The sequence below is a fragment of the Furipterus horrens genome, unplaced genomic scaffold (genome assembly GCF_987537825.1).
Source record: "Furipterus horrens unplaced genomic scaffold, mFurHor1.1.pri manual_scaffold_11, whole genome shotgun sequence".
NCBI classification, from domain to species: domain Eukaryota; kingdom Metazoa; phylum Chordata; class Mammalia; order Chiroptera; family Furipteridae; genus Furipterus; species Furipterus horrens.
This window is the reverse complement of record NW_028327181.1, coordinates 52835759-52860948: the sequence shown is the minus strand read 5'-3', so window position 1 is coordinate 52860948 and position 25190 is coordinate 52835759. Positions and strand designations below refer to the sequence as shown.

The 25190-nt window shown below is 47.0% G+C and overlaps 1 protein-coding gene across 2 annotated transcripts in view; it reads left to right on the top strand.

Moving 5' to 3' along the window:
* Positions 1-19972, top strand: part of USP43 (ubiquitin specific peptidase 43) — a 61850-nt gene extending 41878 nt beyond the window's left edge. Inside the window, exons 10-15 of one of the 2 annotated variants that reach the window (XM_090290525.1) lie at positions 1344-1421; positions 2563-2689; positions 2796-3129; positions 5236-5394; positions 6373-6537; positions 18639-19972. In XM_090290525.1, the coding sequence (XP_090146651.1) occupies positions 1344-1421; positions 2563-2689; positions 2796-3129; positions 5236-5394; positions 6373-6537; positions 18639-19684 (1909 nt within the window). In that variant the 3' untranslated portion in view covers positions 19685-19972. Of the gene's footprint in view, positions 1-1343; positions 1422-2562; positions 2690-2795; positions 3145-5235; positions 5395-6372; positions 6538-18638 lie in introns of both variants that reach the window. The other variant, XM_090290524.1, reaches the window with a different exon arrangement.
* Positions 19973-25190: the final 5218 nt, after the last annotated feature.

Below are 25190 nucleotides of genomic sequence, written 5' to 3'. Positions count from 1 at the left end.
CCAACCAATTATGCTTCTCAATCCCTGCACCATTTCTCCATTTCTCCCCCTCCCCACTCCCAGCTGTTAAGCCTCCAAATGATCCCCATACCTATGGTTCTGTTTCTATTCTGGTTGTTTGTTTAGTTTGTTTTTGTCTTTATTTTTTAGATTCAGTTATTGATAGTTGTGAGTTTGTTGTCATTTTAATGTTCATAGTTTTGATCTTCTTTTTCTTAAATAAGTCCCTTTAACATTTCATATAATAAGGGCTTGGTGATGGTGAACTCCTTTAGCTTTACCTTGTCTGGGAAGCACTTCATCTGCCCTTCCATTCTAAATGATAGCTTTGCTTGGTAGAGTAATCTTGGTTGTAGTTCCTTGCTTTTCATCACTTGAATACTTCTCACCAGGCCCTTCGTGCCTGGAAAATTTCTTTTGAGAAATCAGCTGATAGTCTTATAGGCACCCCTTTGTAGGCTACTCTCTTCTCTTGCTGCTTTTAAGATTCTCTGTCTTGAACCTTTGACATTTTAATTATGATGTGTCTTGGTGTAGTCCTTTTGGGGTCTAGCTTGTTTGGGACTCTCTGTGCTTCCTGGACTTGGATGCCTATTTCCTTCACCAAATTAGGGAAGTTTTTCTTTGTTATTTTTTCATATAAGCTTTCAATTTCTTGCTCTTCCTCTTCTCCTTCTGGCATCCCTATGGTTTGGATGCTGGCATGTTTAAAGTTGTCCAGAGCTTCCTAAGCCTTTCCTCATATTTTTCAGTTCTTGTTTCCTCATCCTCTATTGGTTGACTGTTTATTTATTCCTTATGTTCCAAATCATCAATTTGAATCCCAGTTTCTTTACCTTCACTGTTGGTTTTGTGTGGATTTTTCTTCATTTCACTTAGCATAGCTTTCATTTCTTCCCTTCTGTGTTTGCCATACTCAGGCATATCTGTCAAATCTGTGAGCATATTTATCACCAGTGTTTTGAATTCTGCATCTGTTAGGTTGGCTATCTCCTCATTTGTTAGGTTGTCTATCTCCTCGTTGCTTAATTGTCCCACTGGAACCTTGATCTGTTCCCTCTTTTGGACCACACTTCTCTTTCTCCTCAACTTGACAGGCTCCTGTGTTTGCCTCTGTGTCTTAGGTAGAGCTGTCACACCTGTCTGGATGAGCATTTCTTTTTTATATCTTTGTTTGTTGGACTTCCATGTAGCTCGATATTCTGGAACTTCTGGTTGTCTCCAGTTTTGAGGTAGTTGTATTTCTTCTTAGTGTGGAGGGAGTTGCAGCATGTTTTCCTAGGCCTCCATCTTGCCTAGAAGTTGCCCCATGCTTTCTGATGGGCTCCTTGTTCTATCCTCAGGATTTTGCAGCTCAGGAAGCCAGGAGGCCCCCCACACATCAAGCTGGCTGTCGAGTGGGATAGCTGCATTAAGGAGCGGTGAGTTTGATAGAATTTGACTCCAGCAGAGAGAGACAGGATCTGCCTGTGCAAAGAAGTCTCCCTGTGCCCAGTTTTCCCCAATGACTGTCAGGCAGTATCCATATGTCCTTGGTGCCATGTGACCCATGCCTCTGAGAAGCCCGAATGACAAGTGTCTGTATGTAAACAACAATGGTAGTATAGGCATACCTCAAAGTTGTGGGTTCAGTCCCAGATGACCACAATAAAGCAAGTGAGCTGTAATCTTTTTGCTGGTGGAGGGTCTTGCCTTCAGTTTGTAAAAAAAACCACATCTGTGAAGTGCAATAAAACAAGATATGCCTGTAACAGCTAATAATGATAGTGGTGGGTGGCATGAGCAGTGGTAACAGTAGCCGTGGCAAGCTGGTGTGTGATGCTTACTCACCCCGTGCTAGGTGTCGCACTGAGCACTTCATGCATTTGCAACTTATTTCATCTTTATTTCCTTCCTTTTCAAGTGTGGAAATTGAGGCATGGAGAGGTTAAACAGGCATTCAGTGTCACACAGCTCATGCATGGCACAGCTGGGATTTGAACTCATGTCCTCCTGCTCTAGGTCACGCTCTTAATCTCTAAACTTGGCTGCTTCTATAACACCAAGTGCATCGGCCCTACTTTGAGAAAGGACAGTGTTCAGTTCAGCAAGTATGTTTTTTAATCCTCATCTGAGGATATGTTTTTATTGATTTGAGAGAGAGAGAGAGAGATAGCAATGTGAGAGAGAAACATCAATTGGTTTCCTTCCATACACACCCAGACCTGAGAATCGAACTCACAACATTTGGGTGTATGGGACAATGCTCCAACCAACTGAGCCACCTGGCCAGGGTCCAGCAGGTATGTATCAATCTCCTCCTAGGTGGTAGGGCCTGTGCTAGGATGAGGAAACAGACAAATAAGCCAAGGACTTGGGCCCTTATGGAGCTGGTGGGGCAGACAGAGAATTCCAGTCAAGGAGAGTGAGTGCTGAGTCAGAATATGCATGAGGTCCCAGCGGGGCACCTCGCCTCCCCTGGTGGGTGTCTTCCACCCTGTTGGCCTGGACCAGAGACTTAGGAGAGGACCTCCCTCCCCTTGGAAGTGAGAAGCCTGAACACCACCGGTTTGCCCTCCGCAGCCTGTTCGGGAGTCTCCAGGAGGAGCGGGTCCAGGATGCCGACAGTGTGTGGCAGCAGCAGCAGGCGCACCAGCAGCACAGCTGTACCCTGGACGAATGTTTTCAGTTCTACACTAAGGAGGAGCAGGTCCTGCCCTGGGGTCTGCTCCCCGGCCGGGAGCGGGGCCCATTGCCTTCCGGTGGGTTGGCCCGGGGCCGCGGGGGCCTCACAGTCCCGGTGGCTTCCCTTGCAGCTGGCCCAGGACGATGCGTGGAAGTGCCCCCACTGCAAAGCCCTCCAGCAGGGCATGGTGAAGCTGAGTCTGTGGACCCTGCCTGACATCCTCATCATCCACCTCAAAAGGTTCTGTCAGGTGGGTGAGAGAAGAAACAAGCTCTCCACATTGGTGAAGTTTCCACTCTGCGGCCTCAACATGGCTCCTCACATGGCCCAGAGAAGTGCTGGTGCCAAGCCCGCGCCCGGCCCCTGGCCGTCCTGGAAGCAGCCAGCCTGCCTGCCCACCAGCTACCCGCTGGACTTCCTGTATGACTTGTATGCCGTCTGCAACCACCACGGCAGTCTGCAAGGTGGGCATTATACAGGTGAGCTTTGCCTCCTGGCCTGTGGCTGCCATGGCCACGTGTCGTGGCTGTGGCCTGGGTCTCAGGATGCCCTAAGAAGGGGCATTGTGGGATGTGCGGCTCACTCGGGCACCGGTGTGAGCTGAGTCCTCACCGCTGCGTACCAGGCATCTGCCACAGGGCGCAGGCCCTGGGCCAAGCCCCAGAGTTCAGTTAGGCTGAAGGTTGGAGTATACAGTTAGTGATGGCACGGATTTTCAACCATATCAAGTATAGGAGGATAACTGTTAGAACCAAGAGAGTGATGTTTATCCTCATCTGTGAGTCAATCCAAGGACTCTTTCTTACTTGTCAGATTTTTTATTTCTGTGGGGTACAGTTAATTGTTACCCTTCAGAGGAACTTGGGAGAAGTAGACATACGGAAGGACAGAAACGACTATCTGGGTGACTTGTTCAATTGTTCTTCATCGCATACCATAGTCTGTTCTAGAATAACAAATTATTTCACTTTTTAAAAAATGCTTTAAAGTACTAATTTTTCAAAAGTGCACTGTTGTAGTGTACTAATGGAAAACACTGGACTGTATAGAAAGCCATGATCAGCACTCGTTTATTCTTTGGGCAAATATTTATTAAGTGCTCATTCTATGCCAGACCCTGTGCTGGAGCTTCCGCATATATCTGAACAAGACAGATACGAATGCTGTCTTCCTGGGACTTCGATCTAATTTCAGACACAGAGAGTAAAAGGGGGCTAGCCACCGTAGCACTTTCACTACCTGGCATTATGAAAAAGTGATGGACTGATTGTGTCGGTGATAGTGAAAAGGCCTTTCTGAGGATGTCACCCTTAGGTCAAGAGTGGAAGGATGAGGTGGAACTAGCTATGTGAATAATGGGAGGAAGACTGTTATGGACAGAGTTACCAGCATGTGCAAAGGCCCTGAGGCAGAGTTTTGGTGTGTTTGAGAACTGACGAAAGCCTGTTGTGGCTGAAGTGCAGTGATTCAGGGATAAGTAAAACAAGATGGAGCTGGATCAGAAGGCATTGTAAGACGTGGATAAGAGTTTGTGTGTTCTCTAAAAAGTGATGGGAAGCCATTAAAAGGTTTCAGGCAGAGGAGTAAAGGTGTAATTTTGATTACGAACTGAGGTAGTAGCTCTGCTCTATAGAGAATGGGTAGGAGGAAGCAAGAGTGGAAGTTGTGATTCCACTTAGGAGGATGTTTCTGGGGCTCAAGTGGGGTTTGGGTGATGACAATCAGGGCATTCAAGACACATTTTGGAAGTGGAAACCATAAAACTGGCTTTGGCACTGGGTGTTGGGTAGAAGGGAAAGAGGGGAGCAAAGGTGAATTGCTAGGCACCTGGCTTGCGTGAGTGCAGGGGTCAGCAAACTGTGGCCTGTGGGCCAAACTCAGTCCAGCACCCATTTTTGTATGGCTCATGCGTTAAAAGTAGTTTTTGCATTTTTAAAGTGGTGAAAAAGAAGAACAAGAATGTATGGCAGAGACCACATGTGCCATACGTGAGCTGCAAAGCCCCATATAGTTTCTCTCTGTCCATTACAGAACAGGCTGGCTGACTCCAGCTCAGTGGGTCATGGTACATTCGCTGAGATGTGGCGGGAAGGAGAACGATGTTTTGTTTTAATTGTTTGGAAGGTGGTAAGAATCGTATTTATGAGCATTTTAACAAATGTGTGGCTTAAATTCTTCGGTAGGAAAGAAGTATTCCATAATTCCATGGCATATTTTCATTGCATACTGAATTAGATGTGCATTGTGAAGCTTTTCAGAAGAAAATGGGGTGAATGTGGACATCATTGTCTAACTAAGGAATCTCTTTTACTGGAGATTTTGCCTGAGCAAGGGTTACCCCATGAGGATTTCGTTTAAAGTAGCAGCACACTTTACCAGTAAAGCCTCTGGGATCTGCGAGTATAACTGATTGATTCCTTTTGATTCCACAAAATTCATTTGTGGCCAAAAAATGGACCAATATTTCTCATTCTGTTCCCAACATGCCCACTTCTGAGCTAGGGCCGTGGGGTGTGACTTCCTGCTTCTGGGAGCTGCAGTAACGGGGTCTGGGGGTTGCACCTCTGCAGCCTACTGCCGCAACTCTCTGGACGGCCAGTGGTATGGTTACGACGACAGCACGGTGGACGCGCTTCTGGAAGACGAGGTCATTACCCACGGGGCTTACATCCTGTTCTATCAGAAACGGAACAGCATCCCTTCCTGGTCGGCCAGCAGCTCCATGAGGGGTAGGTGCTGCTGCTCGTGATGGGAACAAGGGAGACTTGGGAAGTCACTTTAAGAACTGGGAAGACGCTTAGTTGAACCCCAAGGACCAGAAGGGGTAGGCAAGGATCTGAAAGAGGAAGCTGTGGCTGCTGCTAACGAGGTGTGAACACACAGGCTAGAACCCCATTTGTAAGGATGTGGAAGAGTCACACTGAAATCTAAGGAAGGGGAGTGGGAGAACGTTTGGTGCTCATGGCAGGCGACTCTTGGTGGTGTGGGATTTCTTGTTCCCCATCTCACTCGTGGCAAGCCAGGTTTTCATTAAGCTTGTGCATTATCAACCTGCATTGGTCCTGTGAGAAAGGGAGGGGAATTTACAGAGGCTGCTGCAGGGTCTTCAGAGGACACGCAGCTGCTTAACTATAGTCCTTGCCCAGCAATATGTTTATTGGCTAAGTAACACTGACCTCAAACTGGCTTGGAAGTCTGGAGGAGAAAGGGTCCAAGTTGCGCTTTTTATGGGACTTGTTTCACTCCGTAAACGAGCCATCCTTACCTTTGGGATGAAAGAGCACTTTTTGAAAAGTCCTCAGATCTTCTCTCCAGCGGTTGTTGGGAAATGGCCGAATGAAGCGAAGATGCACCCTACATGGTCTAAATCACCCCTAGCGCAAAGCCCGCCTTCCTTTTCCAGAAGATAGATGCAGAAAGAATGAAAAACATGCCACATTTAGAAAACTAGAGTCAGGGACGAGTACTTTCGTGGAAAGCATGTCAGTGCTCATCAGCGCGCCTCCGTGCCCGACGCCTGCCCCCCAGCCTTCAGCACGGTCACGCACTTTGTCAGCTGCAGGCTTCTCCTCTCGCCCTAACCTTCTGTGTATGTGGGTTCTGTAATTCCAGCGCTCGGGGCTGGGAATCTGACTGCGGGCAGCCCCTCTGGGGACCCCGGAAGGATGGAGTGGGCCCAGCCTGCACTCTCTGTGCTTCCTCCGCAGGTTCCACCAGCTCCTCCTTATCTGACCACTGGCTCATGAGGCTGGGGAGCTGTAATGGCAGCCTGAGGGGCAGCCCCTTGTCCTGGAGCTCCGCCCCCAGCCCCACCCGGCCCGAGATACCCGACCTTCCCATTTTCACAAACAGCTTCTCCAGTCTGGGAAAAGGTAGGTTTTGTCATGTTGGTTAAATTCTCTGATTTTATTTTGATTTTCTTTAACAACCATTACTCCTCGTCTTGATGAAAGTTCAGGCATCTCACAGCCTTGAATACTCTGTGTCCATCATTACAAGAGGTTGATTCATCTTTCAAATGGGGTCTTCCACGACCCAGCCCTCACCTACATCTTCTGCCCTGTTCCCTCCGGTGGCAGAGGCATTTCTGCTGCTCCCTGGAGCTGATGTCTGATGGGGAAGACCACACAGAAACTAGTGAACAAATATGTTGACACGGTGTCATGTGGGGACAAGGGTGAAGCGGTAAATCATCATAGAAGAAACCACTGAGGCAGGGATGAGGGAGGCAGGGTGCAGAGGGCGCATGGGGAAGACCTTCCAGGAAGGAGGTGGCTTTGGAGCAGAGTGAGAGAGTCTCGGAGAATTCTTGGAGTCAGTGTGGGGTGTGTGCCAGGAGCGGAAGTCACCGGAGTTGTGGCCCAGTGACTGAGGAGGGTGATAGAGGCAACCAGGGGCCGGGTCATGAGGTGCCTCTGGCCTATGAACTAAGTCTGCATTTTATCCCAAGTACAGTGAGTAGCTTTTGGGGAATTTTGAGTGAGGAAGTAATTGATCTGATTTATATACACTTTTAAAAGATTTTATTTATTTATTTTTAGAGAGAAGGGAAGGGGGTGAAGAAAAAGAAGAAGAGGAACATTGATGTGTGAGAGAAACATTGATTGTTTGCCTCTTGCACACCCCCAACTGGGGACCTGGCCTGCAACCCAGGCATGTGCCCTCCTGACCGGGAATTGAACTGGGGACCTTTTGGTTTGTGGAATGATGCCCAACTCACTAGTCAGGGCTGATTTATATTTTTATATTTTTAAAATGTCTATTGTGCCTGCCATGTGGAGAATATATCACAGAGGCCCAAGAGTGGAAGACAGAAAGCCGGTTGGGAGGCTTGTGTGACTGTCCAGGTGAGAGAGAGTAGTGGCTTGGACTAGCCTGTTAGGTAAGAGAGAGATTCTGGATATACCTGATGACAGAGCTAACAGAATTTGCTGATGTGACAGAGAGTGAGTTATCAAGCAGGACTCTGCTTAGTTAGCATCCAAATGGTTGGGTTAGTAGTGCAGTTTATGAGATGGGAAAGAGTTGGGTAGGATATGGTCAATTTTAGAGAGAAATCAAGAAATTTGTGTCCCAACTGAATAACTCAGTTGGTTAGAGCATCATCCCACATGCCAAGGTCGCACGTTTGGTCCCCGGTTGGGGCATGTGCAGGAGGCAGATGATCAATGTTTCTTGCACGTTGATATTTCTCTCTGTTTCTCGGTCTCTCTCTCCATTTCTCTCTCTCCATTTCTCTCTCTCTCAAATCAATAAAAAAGGCATATCACTGGGTGAGGATTAAAAAAAAGAAAGTAAGCTTTAACCATGAACAAAACCATTTAAAAAAATAATTTTGAGATTCCTGCGGACATCCAAATCCAGACAATTACTAAGGATTGGAGATAAATACCTGAGTCATCAGCACCTAACTGGACTTTCAAGCCACGGGGCTGGCTGAGCTCCCCCGGGGAAACTGTCAAGATAGAAATGAGCAATGACCTTGGACAAACCCTGGAGCTCTCCAACATCTAGAGGCTGGGCAGAGGCAGAGAGATCAGCAAAGACATAGAAGGAGCAGCCAGTGTGATAGGAAGAAACCTGGGTGAAAGAGTCACAGATGCAGCAGAGAAAAATCTTTCAAGAAGGAAGTGGCCAACCGTGTCACGTACTGCTGAGAAGCTAAGATGAGGGCTGGAGGGTCACCAGTGACTTGCCAGGGGGGTCTGCCATGGGTGGAAGAGCACAGAGCAGCTTTAGTGGGCGGAGAAGACACTGGGCTGAAGAAGTGACGGTGGGTACACACTCCGCCAAGGACTGTGAATAAGGGGAATGTGGGCTTACGGCCGTTTTTGTTTTTCTGCCAAATGAGAAATGACAGATCATTTGAACATTCAGATGATCCCGTCTAGAGAGAGGAAGGGATGACAGTGCAGGAGCGCAAAGCGACAACTAGAGACAAAGGCCTTGGGTCGGAATGATGCGCGCGCGCGTGTGTGTCTGTCTGTCGTTAGCCTCCGTGCTGCTGCCATCAGAAAGCGGCAACACATGGTAATTTACTTTTAGTTTCCATGTTTCCCTTTAGTACCTGAGTTAGTTTTTTAAGTAAAAAATTTTAATTGCAGTATTATAAACGTACACACAGAGTAAAGTATACTACAAGGCCTGTCCAGTAAGTATCTAGCCACGTACTACCAAAAATAGAGCCACTTATTGAGAAGATACAAGATACAAGAAACATTGCACACAGGACAGTGACACCTCAGTCCCCTTCAACGTAGGCACCTTGGGACCTCACACAGTTCTCCCAGTCACCATCAGCTGCCCTGTCCTATTTTCCTGAATCTCATCGACAGTCTGAAATCTCTTCCCTTTCAAAGGTGATTTAAGTTTTTGGAAAAGCCAGAAGTCACAGGCCACCAAATATGGGCTGTAGGAGGACTGAGTCACCTGGGTGATTTGATGTTTCATCAAAAACTGCACAAGACGTGATGCACGAGCGGGTGCATTGTCGTGATGAAGCCGCCAATCACCAGTTACCCATAGCTGTGGCCATTTTCATTGTATTTCATCTCTCAGCTAATGAAGAACACTGAGGTGGCACTCCTTACTAATTGTCTGGCCTGGAGGGGCATACTTGTGATGGACAACATCTTCCCAATCAAAAAAACACAGTTAACACAGTCTTGATCTTGCTGCAACTTTGCCGTGCCTTCTTGGGTGTGGAGAACTGGGCAGCTTCCACTGGGGCTACTGGGCCTTCATTTCTCGATCACAGCTGTCGACCCACAATTCATCTCTGGTTATGACCTTCTTGAGGAAATCTGGCTCATTAGCAGTGGTTTGATTCAAGTCATTAGCAGCTGCAGCACAATGTTCCATCTGCTCTGGTAGCAGAAGCCGCAAAACAAATTTTGCCACAATACGTTTCATGCCAAGATCCTGTGCCAGAATCTCAGACACAGTAGCTTGGAATCCCCAGACCAGCTTCTAGTTCTCCCACTGTCAGTCGCTGATCTTTGTGGATTGCAGCTCATACACTTTCAATATTCTCAGGTGTTCTGCTTGTTGCAGACCTTCCAGAATGTAGATCACATTCAACAGGTTCTTGACCGTCTTTGGAGTGTTTGTGCCACATGTTTATTTGTACTGCACTCACTGCATCGTCCCCGAAAGCCTTCTGAGTCATCTGAGTAGCTTCTGCGGAGGAGTGTTCAAGCTTAACGCAGAATCTGATACAGATTCATTGCTTCGCTCACTCAGTCATTTTGAATGCGACAACCACACAGTACCCATGCTCACTCTATGGCATCTAGCGCCCCCCACCGTGAAGTCATTACTTGTTCACACACGCACATTCCAGTCCTCTCCTTGGCTGCCCGGTTACATCAATGTTGTGCAAACCGTTCTTGTTATATTAACAGTGGCTGGACTTTTTCCAGATAGACCTTGCATATCTGATTAATTATCATGAAACAATCATACCCATGTAACTATCACCCAGATTAAGAAATAGAAAGTTCCAGGTCCTCCCTACCCCCGTTATATTTCTCAAAATCATTACCATTTTATTTCTTTCCAGAAGGAAGTCTTATTCTCACTTCTAACACCTGTTTGGGAACTTTGTATACATGGAGTCACACAGGACGCATTCTTTTTAATTTGACTTCTTTTGCTCCACATTAATATTAGTGAGATTTATATATGTTGTGTATAGCAATGCTTCTTTCATTTTATTCCATTTTCCAAAAAGACCCCTCAGAGGTGTACAGTTTCCTGCACAGAAGTTTGATTGTGTGTGTGTCTGAGAGAGAGAGAGAGAGAGAGTTTGTTGTCGACTGCTGACTATTGTCATTTTAAAAATAAAAGCAAACGCAGGAGTTTTGAAAGGAAGGCCTGGTATGTGGAGTGAGGAGAACCACCTCCTTCTCTCTGAGGGTTCGTGGGCTGGCCGGCCTTGATTGCTGGCTTGCCTGGTCTCACCTGCACAAGTTCAAAAGCTTGAGCATCAGGAGCAGCACCTTGACTCATTGTAGATTTATGGATTTTTGAGTTATTTGTGGATTCTCCCAAAATCCATGCAAGTTTTGCTGTGGAGCATACATGGTAGGTTGCCTCCAACAAAACATCTGCTGGTGTCCCCCCGGGGGTGGCTGCCACTCCCCTCACCAAAATCTCCCACATTGTCAGGCTGGAGAACATTTTGTTTGTTTATTCTATTGTGGTTAGATGTTGGGGTTGTTTCCGGTTTGTGCTGTTACTGATAGTACAAACTGTGAACATTTTTGTTTGTGTCTTTTTTATATGCATGTCCCTGTTTCCGTTGAGTATATACACCTAGGAGTCGAGTTGCTAGGACCCAGTGGGTGTGTTTTTTTTCATCAGCTGCTTATTTCTTTATGCTTTATGTTGCCATTTCATCGAAGTAGCCAAGACAGTCCTGTTCCATATTTGTGAGTGAATAAATAGGGTGATAGAATCTTTAAGCTGCACATGGTTTTGAGGTTATCTCTGAACCTGACCCACTGGTTTATAACAGTTTATGTGTCATGCGTGGTTAGTAATTCCTGATTGTCTGGCATTTTGGCTCCAGTGTTTCACTCTTAGGTGCCGATCAGAGTTCCTGTACGTGTGCATCGCCCTGGTCTGGCTTCCGTAGAACACCTGTGTGCCCACACCGTTGCATGCGTGTGCTCTGGCGCACCCTGCTGGCTGTTTCTTTTCTCCTCACATTTCCCTGACTGCACATACAGAATAGTGTCTCGAGACAGAAAAGGCATTCTTCCCCCGGGTTCTCCGTCCCCATCAGCGTGAGCCTCTGCCAAGCTCATCAGTTCATCCCCGTTCTGTCCAGTGGCATCCGACCTCAGGCTGCTTCTCAGTTCTCCCAAGGGAGAATACATTTGACACCCCCACAACGAGGCAACTTCAAAAGGTGGCCCAACTCTTCAACCTGGTTCTCAGAGCAGGGTGGGGCACAACTCCAGAAGACTCCTCAGAGAAAGAGGGCTATGGTGGGAGAAGTGATGTTGAAGAATACTGTGCTCCAGACCTTTGCAGTCAATTTATTGATCTCAACTAGCCATCAAACCCTCTAGGGGAGGTGAAATTAACAGCCCTTTACAAAGGAGAAAGCTGAGTCTTAGAAGTACCCAGTCACAAGCTTGCCCCAGAAAGTGGCGGGCTGCAAATAGGGTGCCACTCCCTCCGGCTGCCGGAGGCTGGCTCTGTGTACTTAAATTCCAAGTTTGAGTTTATTCCATTCAGACACTGCTTCCAAAGGGAGCTTTCCCTCTTGGGGTAGAATAAAATAATGATAGACTTTGGAACCTGTTTGAGAAACTCTGAGGTGGTTGAAAATATAGCCTTGTTTAGTCTTGTTAGGACTGAATCTGGGCAAGAGCAAAATCGAGGCTCTACCTGTTCAGCAGTGATTGGTCCCACCTCCTCTCCCCATGGCTGCGTGAGAGAAGCTTCTTACTGTGAAAGGCAGGGATGCCGAATGTCCTGCCATGGCCAGGAACAGTGCCATTCAGCACAGAATTGTCCCTCCCAAATGCCAGCAGTCCTCTGTAGAGAGACACTGATAGCCTGGGAACTCCATCCTTCCAGGAGCTCTGGTTATGGGACATTGTAATAATGAAGGCATTTTAAACTAAAATGAATAGATTGCAGTTTTGAGGTGCTGCATCTTATATAACTGGGGACAGGTGTCAGAGAGGCTGTACAAGAAAAGGACGTACAAACAGGTTACTTTTGCAAGTTTAGACAGCTTCCTCGGGCTTCCAGTGGTGCAGCGCTCCAGTGATGAATTTCTGTTCTGGTGCTGATTGGGCCTCACAAGTCTGTTTCTCTCACTTTCAGTGATTTCCAGATAGTATGTTATTTCACTTCTGATTTCCTCTTTGATCTAAAGGTTATCTGGATGTTTCAAGTCGTTAAGATTTGTCACCTTTTTAGCCTTTATTTCTAATTTCGTGGATTGTGATCCAAGAATGTGGTTCTCAAACATTCCCTTTTTGTGATCAAGTAAGTGCATGAGCATTATTTTGTAACTGTTCTGTGTCCATGTAAAATAATACAGATCATCTGTTTGAGAGGTGTGGGCTTTATGCCATTACTACTGAATTAGGTGACTCGATGGTTGTATTTAATTCACCTAAGTCTTTGCTTTGACCTTACATGGGCCCTCCTGGCTCGAAAGGAGGGGTGTTCACACCTTCCTGAATAGCTGTGTTTTTAATCAAGTACTCCAAGAACTTTAATACTTTTTGTTTTAAATATAAACTTATCTTTAGCTGCTTTGTTAATAGGTGTCTCTAAGCTTATGGCTGTTAGATCCTCTTTATAAATTATGTGTTTTCTCATTATAATGTTGCTCTTTATCCTGTTTAATGCTTTTAATCTTGAATTCTACCTTGCTCAAGATTAATAATTACACCCCGTCTCCCTCTCTTTTTGTTTCCATTTTCCTGGTGTCAGTTTACCTCCCTCTTTTGCTTTATGAATATTTATTTTAGAGCTAGTTTTAAGTAGGCTGATAAACAGTATGTTGCTTTTTTTCAGAGTTAAAAATTCAGAGCCTTTCTTATAATGGGGAGAATTCTGTCTATTTCTATTTAATATAACAAACACAAAGCTTGATTTCGTCTCATTTAAAACTTTTCTATCACTTGTTTCTTCTTTCTTATTCTTTACTGACTTGACGGTGTTGTTATCCGTTCCCTGTTTTCCCCATGTGCGTTTGGGAGTTCCATTCTTTCCCACCTTACTAATTGTTGCCTTTTATTTCCCAATATTTATAATCAAATGTGTGGATATGAGAAGCCGACAATCTCCTGCGAGTCCTTCTGTTCCCTGACTGCGTTCTCTCCGCCCCCAATGACAGGAGGCCTATGTCATGGTCTGTGTTCCCCCTCCACACGAGAGTGTTGAAAGGCTTTTTTCACGTGTTCCCTCTGATCTTTTAGGAATTACCCCCTCAATCCCCGGCACTTAGATTTTGCTGAGATGGTTTAGCACTCTTCCAGACTGCAATTAGAATCCCCCTTACCTATCCTTTCCCCTCCCAAGCACACTCACTTAACACTGCATTACACATCCTAAGGCCAGCTGGCCCACACGTGGGTGGGGAGTACACGGATTGCAGGTTCTGGATGCCACTGACTTCTCTCCTTCGTTCTTTTCTTTTATATTTTATTTTATTTTTTAAATTTGTTATTGTTATTCTATTAAGTTGTCCCAATTTTTCCTCCTTTGCCTTCTCCCACCCAGCCCACCCTCTGCTCCCAGTCAGTCCCCACCCTGTTGTCCACGTCCATGAGGTCTCAGTTCTCATTGGTTAGTGTCAGTCAGAGTTCTTCGGGCCTGCATGAGATGTTCTCCAACCCTTTGCGTAGCCACAAGTATTTTCTTTCATTTGGGAATGAATGGCAGCTTGGCTGGTTGGAGGACTCTTGGGTTGCAATCCTTTTCTCTCAGGCGTCTGTAGATGTTTTCCCACGGTCCGCCAGGCCTCGGGGTGCAGGTGAAGAACCCATTCTTTTTCACAGGAGAGTCACTTGTTCTTTCTGGCTGGGAGCCTTTCAGATTCTGTCTTTGCCCTTGGAGTTTAGAAATTCTACCAGAATATGCTTAAGTGTGTGTTTTTGTTCATCGACCCTACTTAGAATTCGGGGAGGCCTCTGCTTCTACAGATGCAGGTTTTTCATTAGAGATATGTTCTTTTCTGTTGGTTTAATTATTGTCTCACTTACTTATCAAATTCCTATTATTTTCCCATTGAGTCTCCTAGATCTGTCCTCTAAGTCTCCTACTTTTTCCATATGATTTCTCTCTGTCATTTTGCTGTATGGTGTGAGACGTTGCTTTTACAATTACGGAATTTTCACAAATTTCATACATTTCAAGATAATTTCAGGCCACTAATTTGAATTGCAACAGTGACCGTGGATGTCTTCACTCACTGAATTTAAAAACCTGAAGACTGTATTTTTAGTCTCCTGTTGTTTTACACTTGAATCTCCTTGAGAACTTTAATTTTAAGTTTTCTGTTTCCTCCGGTGGCTCTGTTTCATTAAGGAGATGTTCTGATGGTTGCATGTTCTTATCCTCTGATTGCTCCACCCCCTTATGTGAGTTATTTTCCTGCTTCTCCCAGCGGGGTTCCCCTCCACCCTCCCTTGAGCAGTGATTATTGGAGGGGAGGAAGGAGAAGTGGCCTCAGCTCCTTAGTTAGCTTTTCTCCTCGCCAGCCTTGTCCTCGGGGCTGAGTCTCAGAGGGGAAGACGGCTCAGCTCATCTCTGTAGCTCCTCTTTGTTTTCTAAATGTTTGAGGGCCAAGCTTACCCCAAGTTGCACTCAGGAGCTAGAGACAGAGATGTTGTCTCTCGATGAGACTGGGGCTCAGAAGATGGACCCTTAGTGGGGACCCTTCTCACCCTTGATTACAACCATGGTGGTCTCTTTCCTGCTTCCCTGACCCATCAAGCTTACCTGTGCCTCAGGACCTTTGCACTTGCTGCTCACTCTGCCTGGAGCCTGTTTTTCCCATATCTCCATGTGGCTTCTTCCCTTCCTTCACTCGGTCTCTTCCCCCCTCACTCTTCCTCATAGCTCTTGTCATTACATCTCATGAGATCATATATTTTTGTTTTATGTCAAACCCCATAAGGGACAAGCACTTGGTATATTTTGAACAACTGTATCCCCAGTGCTGAAAACTGCCCTTAGCATTCAGTAGGCTCTTATTATATAGTTACTGAACGCATAGGTGAGTGGAAACCCACAGAGAGACAGAAGGCACTGGACTAGGAAAAATCTTGTCCTCTTGCAGGTGGGCTACGGATGGCGAGGAGAGGTCCCTGCCCACCCCCTGCTCACAGCACACACTGCGAGGTCAGATGGACCTGAGTTCAAAAAGTCACATAGGAACAGATGTGGCATCTCCCAGGGTGGCTTCTGCTGGCCCCTGAGCCACTGTGTTGGGGGAGCTGCATGGGGGCCGCATCCACCAGCTGCACCGGCTCCATCTGTGTGAAGAGGCCTTTCATGGGCCTGGGAAGCTTGTCGTATATGTCCTGGGGACACATATGACCTTCAGGAAGAACTTAACTGTCCTCATTGTCAATGTAGCTTAAGATTCCAGGTGCTTTCTTGTTCTCCAGCCAGACTGGGCCTGAGCAAGGTCTCAAATTCCATGGTGGGGAGTGGGGTGACACACAGACCAGCGCTCAGATGTCTCTGAACGCCACGTCCACCTCTGGCTCCCAGCATCTCCAGGGGAGGAGCAGAGGGGACCTCCTCTCCCCCTCCCCCAGAAGCAAGATATTTGGTAAACGGTAAACAGATATTTGGTAAACATTTCCTATTCCCTCTGTATTTTTGCCATTTATTTATCCATGTAGCTGAAGCTCTGGCTCTCTCTCAGATCCTGTTTTAGCCCAGCAAATAGGATGAAATAAAGAGAGCAAAGGTGCTTTTCCACTGCCGGCTTGAGAAAGGACTAGTCTGGGCAGCTGTGGCTCCCATGAAATGGAGCGGCGGCGGCGGTGTGGGCCGGGCATCGGGCCTTTCACACCGGGAAGAATGGGAGGTCGGCGCTGTGGGGCTCCTGCCAAGCCACCTCTCCACCTGCCAGGGCCACGGGCCACGTCTTCTTGTTTTGAAAGGCTGAAAGTCACAGCTTTGTCCTCTTAACACAAAGCTTCTCTTTCTGCCCTTGTCAGGGCTATGGAAGAGGGAAAAAAATTCACACATCTCAGGCCCCAGGACATTTTTTTTCTCTGAGTTACAGGAATTTAATGGTGGAGCAAGGGTGTCAATCTAAACTGAAATTACAACGTATTTTGGATGCAATTGTGTCTATTGCTGAATACTCTAAAGAAATGCTCTAAAGTAAAAACAATACCAGAAATGTCGCGAGAAATACCTGAAGAGTCAAGATCTCAGGAACCCATGAGATGCCATGGAAAGCATCCCGTCGTCCATGGGAGCCCCACGGCCTCTGTCTTGTGGTGATTTCTCCCTGGGAAGCCTGGCCAAGGTGTGCTGCCCTTCACCTTCAGACAACACGGACCCTTGGACCTCATCCCTCTGACTTCCCTGAGTGTTCCCTGTGCTCCCGAGGGTCTGGTCCCTCTCCATATAGTGCATCCGAGTCGGTGTGCCACCGCTTACGGGCTCCTGGGGACAGTGATTCTTGCTCAGTGTTGGAGTTGTTCCCATGATGAGGGGACAGCTGTGGGGGTTGGGCTCGCGTGGTTGCCCAAGGGTCTTTCTCTAAACACGTGTACTGTCCTTGCCCCATGTGGCTGTGTGTTTTAGTGGAAGGTTTCTTTCTCAGTGACTGCAGGTGTCTTGATGACTGAAGACTTTTTGTTGTTGTTGTTAATGGATTAAAATACACACAAAATAGAGTTGACCATCTTAATCATTTTTAAGTGTACAGTCCACTAGTATTAAATACATGCGCATGTTGTGTGGCCATCTCCACCAGCCGTCCCCATCCCTCTTCATCTGAAACTCGAGGCCTGTTCAACGTGGACTCACTGGGCTCCCCTCCCCTGGCCTCTGGGATCCCCTTCCACTCTTTCTGTCTCTCTGATCACTCTAAGTAGCTCATAAAGTGGAATCACACAGCATTTATCTTTTCGTGACTAACTATTCAGGATCCCTTGAGATTCCATGTGAGTTTTAGGGTGGGTTTTTCTATTTCTGCAAAAAACCTAGTTGGGATTTCGATAGGGATTGCATTGACTCTGTAGATTGCTTTGGGTCATATTGACATTTTAACAATATTAAGTCTTCTAATCCATGAACATGGGATGTGTTTCCATTATTTACGTCTCCTTTAATATCTTTCAGCAATGTTTTGTAGTTTTTATTGTGCAAGTCTTTCACCCCCTGGACTAAGTTAATTCCTAAATATTTTATTATTTTGGATGCTATTGTAAATGAAATTGTTTTTGTAACTGAACAGGTGTTTCTTTAAAAAAATATGTTTCCTTCGGAAATGTTGAGTTATAGAAAAGAATTAAGAGGAAAATCAGTCATAGACAGCACCCCCATCGCCCTCTCTACACCTGTCATTTTGGTATTTACTTCTCCATCCTTGTTTGTATGTTTTCACATGCATGCACCATACATGTACATACACATCTGCACACATATATGAATACACATCTTTGCAAGTTGGGTTACACTATTTTTCTCTAGACTCTTTATTGCTTGACAGTATGCAGTCAGTCATACCTTGATACTCATCAGCTTCAGACCTTGTTAGATAAGAAAAAAGTGTTGGAGCACTCAGCACTTGCTCGGGACTGGTCTCATTTGTTAGAACTTGTATGAGTCACAATGCTGCCCTGCAAGAGGGAGAGCTTTATCATTTGTTACTCATCGGTTTTGGCACTCGTCACAAGTTCCAGAATGAATTAATGACGAGTACCGAGGTACCGCTGTATATCAAAAATGTCTTTCCAGCTGTACACAGATGTTGGAAACACCCAAAGGAGGCATATGTGGCAGCACACAATTCATTTTTGTTCTTTTTAGCCGAGGGTAGGCTGAGAACCTTGCCTTTGAGAGGTACAAGCACCCAATTTGACCTGGAAAAGCAGGTCCAATAAATAAAATTTTGCTGAGCATTCTGTTTCATGGAAATATTTAAAGATGAATGAAAATGATGATAAATCTTAGGGCTGGCTGCCTCAGGGTCTGGGCCTTACTAAGCATCTGCATGGCCCAGGCATGTAGCTGGCTACCTCCTTCGGCACTGCTTTGCCTTGCGGCTTCAGCCATGTAAATGGGTTTAGTGGAATAGTGGGTGAAGACATGATGCTCCCAGAACGGGAACTGTAGTGCCCCCAGTGCCCAGCACAGGGCCTGACACACCAGGGGGCCCAGCCAGTGCTTGTCAGGTGGCTGGCATTGCAGCCCCTCTCATTGCAGCCAGAGGGATATATGGGCGCTGATGCTATTGGTGTCTTTTCAGGAGGCCCGGAGTCCAGGCCTTTGGTACGAGGCGTCAAAGGCCGAAGTATCAGCATGAAGGAGCCCACTTCTTCCCGGGACAAGCAGGGGGCCTTCAAGACCATGCCCCTTCGGTGGTCTTTTGGGCGCAGAGAGAAGCCACCCGTTGCATCTGTCGAGTTGGTGGAGTACTTGGAGTCCAGACGGAGACCCCGATCTACAAGCCAGTCCATCGTGCCACTGCTGACGGGCGCTGCTGGTGGGGACGAGAAGTCAGCAGTGCTGCGGTCACCTGCCACTGTCTCTGCTATGCGTGAAGACAGTGAGGGAGTACTGGCCGGAGTGCACTGCCCCTCAGGCCACCTTAGCCACTGTGCTGTCCCTGGAACCTCAGAGGGTCTAAACACGGCAAGGAAACTCAAGGAACACGCTAGACAGGATGCCACACTCCCCAAGCAGTTTGACCTGCCTATCACAGTCATGCCCTCAGCGGAGAATGAGAGACAGGCTCGGCCGAAGGGCCAGAGGACTGCGAACTGGAAGGGAAGTGGCCAGACGGGGCCCAGTGGCAGAGCACCTTCCCCCAAGGCGCCTTCGAGCCACAGCGCAGACACTGGCCAAAATTCCTTAGCCAAGGCCAAGGCTGAGGTGGAGGGCAGGGACCCCGAGAATCACAGGTTCTCACAGAGGACCCTCACCCTTCTGAGGTCTGTGTTTTGGAAGAAGGAGAACAAGAAGAATGGCAGGGCTGCGGTGGCCCTCCGGGGGTCCCCAGTCTCCCCGGGGAGTGGCGGGCTGAGCCGGGCTGTGAAGGAGCCGGCTGCCGTCTCGTCCCCTTGCCCCAGGCCGGCAGAGGGCCTGGCCTGCCCTCCAGGGGGCGCTGTCCCGTCGGCGCCGAGCTCGCTCCACCTCCCGCGCAAGGCCGGCCTGCCCCCGAGGGCCAGCGTACTGAGCGCATCTCAGCGGAGCGCTCCTGGCGAGCGCGCTTCTTGGGGCACCTTGAAAAAGGTGAAATACCACACTCTTTCCTTAGATCGAAAGAAAACGTTACCGGAGTCCAGCTTTTGACGGGGTATTCCAGTGTGGTGTGAGGCTGGCGTTCTCTCAACTCTGCCCTGAGCAGCTGTAGGTGGCCTGTGCTGAGAGTGGGCTTTTTGCGAGCCACTTGTCTTGTGACCCCTGAAAAATAAAAAAAATTTTGGTCTTACGTGTCTTGATTTCCAACATCTCACATCCAATACCTTCCTGTGTGGGTGGCCGCTTTTATCCTTACAGAACACTAGAGGGCGCCGTCGGGCCATGATTACCGTTTCAGGGCAAGAACTGAGGTTTTGTTTCAGTAATTCCAGGGCCTACCTACCCGTATTGGATGTGGGCAGACCTCACAGCGTAACTCCGTAGGGAAGCTTAGTGGATATGAATCTTCAGTATCAAATCAAATATTGGCATTGGCTTCTCCTGTTTTAAATTTTTTTTTGTAATTTAAATAGTTGACAACAGGAAAATCTTTTCCTTTTAATGTTTCTCTGAGATAAAGCATTAAAGATGCCAATAAATAAAAGTGGCAATGGCTGGAAGGCAAGATTCTGGGAGAGTGAAATGACTGAGATTTTAGGAAATTATTTAATATATAACAAAATACTGTATTAAAGATTTTCAAGGTATTTTAAAAAGGTAACTATTTTGATACTAAGACAAAAGGAAGTTGTTTTTTTTTTTAAGTATGAGATCTATGTACAATTTTAATAAAAGCCCGTCACTGAAACGTGGAAGTGTCTGTCTGTATTATTCAGGTTTTATAAACGGTTGTTGTTTTCCTGCTACATCAAGTTAGCTCATTGTTCTTGATATCAGACAGTCATTGCCTGAGTTGTTAGTGAAATATTAAAATGCTTTTAAGTGAAAATGACTTGCTTTATAAGCAGTAAAAAGTTTTTGGCTCTCACTCTGGAGGTCTCATAAGTGTGAGGACCTGAGATGCTGCGCCTGTCTGCCCTTTCCCTAGGGCTCTGCGTGCCCTTCAGGGGCCGTTCTAACACGTACGCTGTAGGTCCTTCCTGGTAAGCTGTGGAGCCTGACCCCAGTCCTCTGGCCTGATGGTTGAAGTTACTGGTGAGTCTGCACTTAAGTCTATTTTCTAGAAATACTTCCTTTCTGATGGGAACCATTTGTTCAAGATACCTGACTCCCCAAATTTAATTTTTCCTCATACATGCTGCATGACTCATTGGTATGTCTCTGCCACTTTTTTTTCCTTAAAAAGGAAGAGTGAGGCCTTGGCTGGTGTGGCTCAGTCGGTTGGAGCTTTTCCTATAAATCTAAAGGTCATGGGTTCAATTCCTTGTCAGAGCACATGCCTAGGTTGCCAGTTCAATCCCCAGTTGGGGCATGTACGAGAAGGCAACTGATCAATATTTCTCTGCCACATCGATGTTTCTCTCGCTCTCTCTCCCCCCCTCCACCCCTGCCTCCTTCCCTCCTTCTTTTCCTCTCTAAAAAGAATGAAAAAAAAAAGTCCTCAGGAGAGGATAAAAAAAAGAAGAAAGAATGAGGTCCTTTTTTCTCCACTGAAAAAGACTGATTACTTTTGACTAAGAATTCTAAGGTAGAAAGAACTGGGATAACAAAGAGAAAACAGGAAGACCCAGCCTCCCGACTCATCCAGAGGGCATAGGAATACCAGTAGACCAGTGTTTGCATTTCTGAAGAAGCCCAGGTTCTATTCATTTGCTTCTTTCTCCTCAGATGACACTCATTTGTCATGTTTAGCTTCCTTGCTCTTTCTAAGCTCAGCCTCACTTAAAAAAATTATTTATTGATTTTGAGAGAGAAAGAGAGAGAGATGGAAACACTGATTGTTGATCCACTTATGCATTCATTGGTTGATTCTCGTATGAGCCCTCACCAGGGATCGAACCTGCAACCTTGGCACACTGGGACGACACTCCAACCAACTGACCTGCTTAGCCAGGGCTCAGCCTCACTTTCTTTATCCTCTAAGAGGTTGGGTTGTAACTCATACGTGCACCCCCAGGCTGCTCCCCTATAAGGCCAAAACCTCTCAAATACCCTTGGGTATCTTGAGTGTGTCCCAAGTGTTAGCAGTGTTCTCCATAATGTGCCCTGAATTAGAGCATTTGCCCTAGATCCTGAACTTGGACATAATTACACATAGATCCCAGTGGATATATATGCCATGCCGGGTCTTTTAACACGATGTCTGAGACCCCTTGGTATCCCCTTCCCTGGGGCCGCTTTCCCCTCTAGAGGAACCTGTTAGGGACGGCTGTGGGAACAGAGAGCATGGGAAAGGACTGAGTCATATTTCTGCCAGAATCGGTGCCTGGCGCAAACCTTGGCTGAGTGAGGCTGCAAGCATCTATCTGGTCAAGAGATCCTTACAGGGGAAGCACGGCAAAAACACTCAGATGCTGTTTTCCAGTCGCAAAGATGACCCTGGGAATTTATCACTGGACCTTGAGGAAGGTTGAAAGCCTCTGATCCCCATACAAGCACAGACAGAGATTGGACTAGCTCAGCCCAGCAGGAAGGGCCGCTCATCCCGCCTGTGGAAGCCCGGCTGCTCTGCCTGGACCCAGCCCTGCTCTGAAGGCATGGTCACCCGTCTAAGGGTGACAACTCATTCCTGACTCCTACAGGATCCTTTTCCATTACCCTCCATGCCTGCCCTCTTCCACTAGTAGGAAGGTTTGCACATCCAGAGTCTCGGGCTGGGAGGTCACGCTGGTGGTGTCAGGAGCTCCCAGGGCCCCCAGGATCAGAGGTGACAGACCGAAGACAGGCCATCGTAACCCAGAGGACATCTAGAATTCCAGTTCTGGGAACAGTTGGAGAGGTGGATGTGACCCAGCACCAGCATGATGTCCTGAGGGATGGTGACTTAATCAAGCACCTGCTGACATGGTTACGGCTTGGAGCTGCGAAGGTAACAGGTAATAGTTACAGCCAACATTTCTATAGCGCTTACTGTGTGTGCACCTTTACACTTTAAGATGTTAACTCATTCAGTTCATAGTAACGCTTTGAGGTAGGTACCTTTATCTCTGCTTTACAGGTGAGGAAAGAGGTCACCCTGTTTCCTTACCTGTAGAAGTAGCAGAGCCAGGATCTAAGCCTAGTTAATCCTGGCTCTGGGGTTTCATGCTCTGTCTGAACCATGAGAACTAGTAAAGCTGCTTCTCTGAAGGTATATTAATATTAACACAGTCAAACTGCTTCTGGTATTCTCTGCTAATCAAAGGGAGAAAGGTGTGTTTGCCAGATCAATAGCTTATGCGAGAGTGCTAGGAGCTGTGTTTGTTTATGAGCTGGGAAAGCCCCTGCGATTGCACTCGCTAAGTGACTAAGTCGTTGACAGAGGCAGTAACTCTGCAAGCCCGGCTTTGCACCGGCCTGTTGGGAGAGCTGGGGGAGAGGAGGTGGGAATGAGGACGTGCAGTGGGCTCAACGCCTTTGTGCCTAATCTCTGATTCTTCCAGGGCTGACATCTGACAGACTGACCATAACTTACCCTGTGAACACTGGAGGGTCTGTGTATAATACATACTATTCAGACTCTGGGAAGGTAGCAGTGTGTAAGGCGGGCATGGTTCCTGCCTTCAAGCCTCTTATATTCTAGCTAGAAGGACAAAGAGCGAGTAAACAGAACGAAGGCAATGTCAGGTTGGGGAAGTACCATAAAATAAGCAAACAGGGTCACATGCAATGTGGCCAGGGGGAGCCAAAGGGCATTATGCTACTTGCTGAGGCCAAAGTGTCCAGCTCAGATTGTTAAAACACCCTAGGAAAGGGCCCTGTCTCCACCGGGCTTGCCAAGATGCACAGCTCGGTTAAAACACCATTTATCACCACGTCTGCATACACCCTGTGTAGCCTGGCAGAGGCTGGTGGCTGTCTGAGTCCCTGGGGGTTAGTGTCAGCTCAGGCAAGTGACTGCAGGTTCTTAGGAGAATGGCTGGGACAGAGGCTTATGGGACACACATGATATCAGAGCAGGATTCTTCCTCAGTGGGACCCAATCACTGTATCATTTAAAGAAGCCTGGATTTGTGAACTGACTAAGGATGGGGAATTGGATAAAAGGTTAAAGACTCTTCAATGCAAGTCGGGATTCTCATTTTCCACCGCTGGAGAATGGTTGGTTATTCAAAGTAATTAAGTCCTGGGCAGTCTGCCTGTTGATTTGTTTAGCGGAGAGGCCAGGCCGTAGCCAGCATCTGCTGTCTGTCACACCATCCCCAGAACCTGAAGACATGACTCCTCACTTTACCTGGGCTTGGCCACTTCGGACTTCTCCCATTGCCACCAGGATCGAGGTCCTCATTTGAGCAGCAGCCCCAGACAGCAGCGTTACTATTTAAGTCCAGCATGGCCACAGACGGTCTTCTGCTTGCTTATGTCACTGACCTGCCACTCAAGCGAGCTGGGCAGAACACACTGAGTGGTGGATGGGCAGAACACAAAAGAAAGAGCCACATACTCGCCTTCTCTCCCGAAGTCTGTGTGCCTTTGCTTTTATCAGCATCTTTTCATTCCATTTCTCTACGACCATGATTAGATCTGGGTTGTAGCCAGACCAGCCAGCCTATTCTTCAGAGGCCGTTTTCCCAGGTGGCCAGGGAAGCTTCGCCGGCATCTCCGTGCCCGTCCCTGAGAGCTGCAGCCAGGGTTCCACACCACATGTAATTTTAAACTCCACGGTGAGTTTTAATTTAATGTTTTTTCTTTTAGGAAAATTGCTTCCTGGTCCTCAAACTTTGTTTTCTTACCATCTGACAAGTATAGAAAGTTGCAGAAGGAAATAGAGTTGTAGCACCATCTTTTGGAAGCTGCAATTGATGTAAATTGGACAAATTTTGAGGCATTTCTATTTATTGATGGGTTCCTGCAAGTTTTATCAGTCCTTCCAACATTGTCCCTCAAGCCCCCGCCTCAAAGTTCTACCAGCAGAGAGAAAGAAAAGGGTCTCCAATGAGAGCCCTAGTCTGATAAGAAGCTGTGCGCCATCACTGCATTCATGGGGGACACAGCTTACCCTCAGTCACTTCCAATCCTGGTCTCCATGTTGTGCAGAGGAAGAGGCTTGTTTGAGATTGACACCAGTCTATGGCGAATTAGCCACACAGAAGAAACACATTAAAGTCATCAGAGATATGCTGGGTGCTAACTGCATTAATTCTTCCTGCCGGCTTTAAAACTGAGCAAAAAAGAATTTTAAATAGTCCCCAAGAATGATCATTTTTGTTTTTCTACAGCTAAGTTCTATAATGTCCTCCGTACCTATTGTATAATTCCATAGGTTAATCTTTTTCATCTGCGTGGTCCTTGTGGTCCCCAGGTGCCCCCAAAGGCATCCTCAGTTAGCAAAATTTGGTGTGACATCATGATGACATCACAGTAGAGCTATTGTCCCTGATGGTTGCTGTACCCACACTTCCTGCAAAGGAAGACACCAGGATTGGAGGCAGACACACAGGGTGCAGGCAAGGGCAAACACAGAGGCTCTGCGACTCTACAGGACGAAGAATGGAAATCAAGGCTAATTGTGTTTCTC